The sequence below is a fragment of the Amphiprion ocellaris genome, chromosome 8 (assembly GCF_022539595.1).
Source record: "Amphiprion ocellaris isolate individual 3 ecotype Okinawa chromosome 8, ASM2253959v1, whole genome shotgun sequence".
Lineage (NCBI taxonomy): Eukaryota > Metazoa > Chordata > Actinopteri > Pomacentridae > Amphiprion > Amphiprion ocellaris.
Window position 1 is genome coordinate 34,378,961 of NC_072773.1, and position 6,000 is coordinate 34,384,960.

Below are 6,000 nucleotides of genomic sequence, written 5' to 3' on the forward strand. Positions count from 1 at the left end.
GCTCACAGCTCTTTATCCCTGAGTCACCGTTTTCACCTCTTTTTGACCCACTCTGTAGTACCTGTGTTGTTCCACGGTGCCATCAACATAGGGCAGATGATTGAATAGCAACTGGAAAACTGGAAAATTACTCCTCTAGTAAACTTGAGTTTTTCTGGATGATCCTGCAGTCCGGAGCTACAGGATTCAAACCTCAGGTCAAGTCAGAGATGGATGAGTCACCATCTGTTCAGATTTTAAGAAACTCTGCAGCGGTGGTACTTTTCCATACGAGATCAGGTTTGTCTCCCATATTATGCTGCTCCGGTGTGCATACAATGAAAGTCTCGTATCTTGGAGAGTGACAGGAGTGGCAGAGAAAAGGAAAAGGGGGGAAAAGTGAAGAAGGGGGGAGGGAGCAGTGCGAGCCCATTTACACTTCAAGAGAGAAGCCGGAGAGGTGCTCAGGGCGTGCAGAGCCGAGCGCAGCCGGCTTGACAAGACGCCACGTTAAACACGCTCATCTCACCTTTAATCAGTACATGGAAATACCTGGTCTTAGGGTGGGGAATGTGAGAAGACTGAAATAATGAGTGTACGTACTCCACATTGCTATCATTCAGCTCATCTGTGCGGGCGGCGCTGCGGCAATTCCAGTGCTGAACGCCAAAGACACTTTGTAATCAACGCCCGTTGGTACCAACTGGTGTCTAGCAACCTGCATTGGTCTCGTGGCGTTTTTATAAGAGGAGATGATCATTAGGATGCTACATGTGTGTGTCACTAAGATACCGGCTGGTGAGACAAGAGGCAGGTTGCTGGTGTGTTAGTCAATATAAATTAGTAAAGCTATAATGACACCGCTGCTCAGAGTGTCGATGTGCAGCTCAGTGTAATTCGGAGAAAACGAATCGAACAGAAAGCGCCTTCCTTTTCCATGTGAAAAACTGAATTGATATTACTCAATTTTGAATGGGTATCTATCTATCCATCCATCCATCCATCCATCCATCCATCCATCCAATGTGCTGTTGTTTGTTCCAAATGAGAAATGATGAATGGAATTCACAAAAACTATATTGCAGCAGTTTTTGAGTAGAGTTTTCTCATTGTGCACTTGGAAACCCAAATGTTCTGGGGTAAAACAATAATTTCTTTAAACCTAAAATGAGCCTTGTTTTGGATTGTTTCTTTAGTTTTTTTATTTTGACACTTGTTTTTCCAATTTTTGGTTTGAAACAAAAAGAAAAATCCATTTTGTTTCCCCTTTTTGAATTACAAATTAATTCTGGATTATCCAGTGACATCCAGATTCTATCTATCTATCTATCTATCTATCTATCTATCTATCTATCTATCTATCTATCTATCTATCTATCTATCTATCTATCTATCTATCTAGACAGAAATTGGAACACAGTGCAAGTAAATTCTTAAATCCGTCCACATTCATGAAAAAATTGCAATAAATAAATACTTGCCAAACTAAACAGTTGTGCAGAATATGGTGTTTACAAAAATCCAATTTTCAGAGAGATTATGCAAATGTTTGACTTGTACATCAGGTTTCACTTCTTTTCCAAATCAAACTAACTTAAAAACCTGAAATAATGAGCTGTGAATGAGGCTCCTACCTGTACTGAGGAGGTGGTGTTCCCTTCGCATCACAAGTCAGAGTCGCCTCTTCTTCTATGGAGTCGACAGGAATGAACAAGTCGCCTGGCTCCATCCTCCATCGAGGACCATGGTATGATCCACTGTCCAGACAATCTGTCAAGAGAAACATTTACCAGGCTGAGCATGGAGACAGAAAAAGGGCCATTTTGATGGAGTCAGGCCACCATTATTCTCTGTTTTTCTGGTGGAAATAGTATGTTCAGTGTCAGAGGGAGGATTTTTCAAAATATGGAGGTTTGGACATCAGTAAATGCAGAGGGTGATTCAGTATGTTTCTTGAGGTGGTAAAAAGTGGAGAAGGAGACAAAATGACTATAAAAAATATTTGTATTTTCATGTGATTCTAGAGAGAATTATAATTTTTAAATAACATGAAGTGGTGCACACTATATGTCAGTTGAATTAGATATTTTTCAGTTTGCTGTGAATCCAGACAAGCAATTCTTGCCGTCTATTCGGGATGAATAAAACCGCTATGAATGTTATTGACAAGTGCATTTCTTTAATAGAAAGGAAAACCTTTGCTCTGCGTTTTGTGCTGCTTAAATCTTCTTCTCTGCGCCAAGGAAAGCAGTGTACAAGAAACGGTATGTGTGAAGGTGCAATCGCAGTGGAGTGAAGAAGATTGAGAGCATTGTGTCTGCGTTGTGAATGGAAGTCAATACCGAGGAGTGTCCCTTTAAACTGGGGCCATCCCATCATCTCTGACATGATTTTGGGGCTCTTCACACATCATCCCGTAACTGTAAATGTCCAAGTGTGAAAAAAAATCATTACTCATATAAAAAGGTGGTTTACCTGTCAGACAGTCGATGATTGATAACAGTAGAAGCTGTTTCCATGGCAACGTCATCTTTGGCAGCCAAGGGTAAATGAGACTTTCATCCAATAAGCTTCGAAATGGCACTTGTGTTCACTGGGAAAGAGGAGCTTGACCTGTTGATATTAGAATTTGGTTGTAAAATGCAATATTTCAACATTTTTTTATCTCATTCTGCCGTTTAATCACCAATCAGGAGAGGACAGAGGAAGTGTGGGATTCCTGGTGGTGGAGATATGATGACAGTAGAATTGGATTGTTCTTCTGTCCATTCTCACATTTCTAATCAGCAAAGATCCCAGCAATATCACTTTGTGCCCTGCGTTGTGGCCAACTTACACCCGGAGATATCTGAGGGTGACACCAGAGGCATATGGGAGGAAGTCCATGCCAATCTATTAGGGGAGCTACCAACGCCTAAGCTCATCCTTCACTTGGACGGATTCGCTCTCTGGCTGCCTGAGGAGACTTGGACCTGGGAATTGGGTGCCATCCAATCAATTAGATTCACCCACAGCAGCATGTGTCTCCCCACATGCTGGGGTGAATCAAGACAGCCTGATGAGGAAGCCATTCCACCCAGGTCCATAATCAAGGGCAAGAGTCTGTCTGCTTGTAGCATGTGTTGCAAATTGCGACGCACCCGCTTCTTGCAGGAGGAGACTGAGCGAGTAATGATGCAATTATGAAATGTCAAACATACACACAACGGAGTGGCGGCAATAAACACAGCAGTTAAAGCGAGCGGCCGCACACAAACACGTGTGAAGAGCGTATGCAGATTTTATGTACATCAGCTTGCACCTGCGTGGAGGCAAGCAAGTGGAAAAAAATAAAAAATAAAAAGCTGGTCTGCATCCACACACACAATACACATTTCTTCAAGAGGTGTTCAAGACATATTAAGGGCAGGGGCACATAATAAGACCAATCTGCTAAATGTCGCACAACCCACACACACCTACACACCAAAGTTGCTTTCTCACCATGTACGACACATTTAACAGCCAGCCTCCACACACACACACACACACACACACACACACATGCACACACACTTTCCATTTAGAAGACATAAGCTGTGATGTGCGGCTCATTTGTGGCCTAATCCCGAGGCAAGCCTGGTTCAGAGCGCTGCTTATGGAGGGTCTAATTGTTTGTCAGCTGCCTGGATGTCAAATCAGACACGTGGGGTCTCAGCCAGGATTTTTTTTTCTTCTTCTTCTCTCTCTACCTTTCATGTTTGCTCGCTTCTTTTTCCTTCACCCCCCTCCAAAGTCTGCAAAATTGGATTGGTACGCTTCCTCTCCAGAAGAGTCCTGCATGCCATACCTCAGTGATAGGCCCACAGTGTGCAAAGTGCTGGCACCTCAAGGACTGAGGATTGGGTGTGTGAAAGGTACAGTGGGTATTACACTACTGTCGACTTTGCATGTTATGGTTTGCATTAGTAAAGGGGTTTTGTCAGGGATGGCCCCATGCTGCAGCTGATGCTTCCCCTTTTATATACAGCCCTAATAAATAATTTACAAATGCAAATATGGAAACACACTGTACAGAGTTGCTCACACATACACACAACAGATAGGTGTCCACCTACCCACACACACACATACACATATTCACACCCACATTCTCAGCATGCACTCATGGATAATGGTTTTAACAATGGCCATGACTGAAGGTGGTGAAAAAGCTTTCCGGGGGTGAATCACTCTCAATCAAGGAAGGCTACCTTTAGAAACCAGCTCACCACTGGGTTAACTGACACACACGCAGAACAAAATTAATGTATAAACATGATATCTACCACCTCCATCACACTCTGCCTGCATCCAAGTAACATGCTGCTCGAACAAATTGCCCAGCTGGAAGAGTGGGAGTGTACTTAGTTTGAAGGCCCGAGCTGCATTCATCACAGATATTCCAGCTGACATTGTGGAATACAAGTATGAAATTACCTGCTGGACTGTGCAAGATAGAACACTGCATCCCAGGAGGCGTAAAGTCCCCTTATTGCTCAGATTCTTCACAATTTTTTGGTCTTTTTAAGAGCATCCTTCATAACACATGTTGGGTTCTGTTCCCATCAGCAAGTCCAACCCCCAAAGGCTGATTTAGCCCCTAAAGAGAATGCACTGGTCTTGGCCCTGCAGTCTGGCTATATATTTCAGAAGGTGAGTTGATGTGGAGCCAGGCTGCAGTGTGGCACCACACCAGGTAGGAACCACAGGGGCAGTTAAGAGGCTACAAAAAATACAAGAAAAAACAGTCTAACTGCAGCCCTTCATCACTTTTCACAAAGAAAGGCATGGCTGAGCCTCAAAGCAACTCCTTATTAAGAGAAGAAAACGCCAAGAAAGTGTCTTTTTAAGGAAAGCATGCCTCTCCAGAAAAAAAATCAGACTGCTCGCTGTGGAGGAATTGGCTGCAGTTGGGAGGGCACGTCACGTTGCTCCAGCCTAAAACAAACAATTACTATCAAATATGTGCCTTTAGGAAAGAAAGGAGCAAATTAGGAAGAGGACAACAGGCCGACATGTGAGCCTATGAGAGTGGAGAAATATCTGGACATAAAGATGTACAATAATCTTAATAAAAGTGTAAATAAATGATCTGATTTGCGTGCGTAAGAATTGCAAAGCGCATCATCTGGGCTTGTATTTTTTACTTATATGTGAATATATATTTTATCTTACCTCTTATCCGGAAATATCTTGAGACCAATAGGAACCAAATTCAGCCCTCAAGGAAAAAACGACAGACTGATCCTCCATGGAAACCTCGTTAGGAAAATTTCGGTCACAATTGCAAGGTCGTTCATACAGGTGAAATTGAGCCGGTGGTCAGTCACAGATAACAGCAGGAGGCACAAACACACGCGTTTCATATCGCTGCTCTCCTCCTTCTCCTCCACTCCCCGCAAAAAAAGAGAAAAACATACACACACACACACGCACGCACGCACGCACGCACGCACAGACACACACACGCACACACAACACCCACGTTGTTTGCTGGTGCTGAATCACATTTGCAACATCCCCTCAGTTACGAGGCTCGACTGTCGCCCGTGTTTTGTGCTTTTTTTCCTCCAAATCCAACACGTGTAGGTCTGGAATTTGGGCTCCAAAAGGAAGAAAAAAAACCAGAGGGGAAAATCTTGCAGAGATGATTTATTATGCGCATCAAGTCAGCTCTCCCTGCGAGGAAGGAGTGGGCTGCACGGCGGCGAGGAAGGCGATGGAGCAGCCAGAAGCAGCAGCGCTGGGATGGGAAGGTGCGGGAGGGAGGAGGAGGAGGAGGAGGAGGAGGAGGAGGAGGAGGACGCACCTGGAGGAGAACTGCGCCTCCCTGCGTCAAAGCGCCGCAACGTTGCACACTTTAGGAGAGCGTTTGTGTTTGCTTTTTTTAAAAATAGCGTTTCTCCAAAAATTTTGCAAACAAGCCAACCAAAAATGAAACACAAGAGGATGTCTTTGGTTTGACTCATATGCAGCCTGTGATTGAAAGATGTGGTGCAC

General features: G+C 43.9%; 1 protein-coding gene across 1 annotated transcript in view; it reads right to left on the minus strand.

Annotated features, from left to right (window-relative positions):
- The window catches only part of cntn3a.2 (contactin 3a, tandem duplicate 2), a 42,009-nt gene extending 36,288 nt beyond the window's left edge, over positions 1-5,721 (minus strand). The window contains exons 1-3 of the mRNA XM_023266954.3: positions 5,176-5,721; positions 2,455-2,592; positions 1,614-1,749 (exon numbers count right to left, since the gene is read on the minus strand). Of these exons, the coding sequence (XP_023122722.1) occupies positions 1,614-1,749; positions 2,455-2,509 (191 nt within the window). The 5' untranslated portion in view covers positions 2,510-2,592; positions 5,176-5,721. The remainder of the gene's footprint in view (positions 1-1,613; positions 1,750-2,454; positions 2,593-5,175) is intronic.
- Between the last annotated feature and the right edge of the window lie 279 nt (positions 5,722-6,000).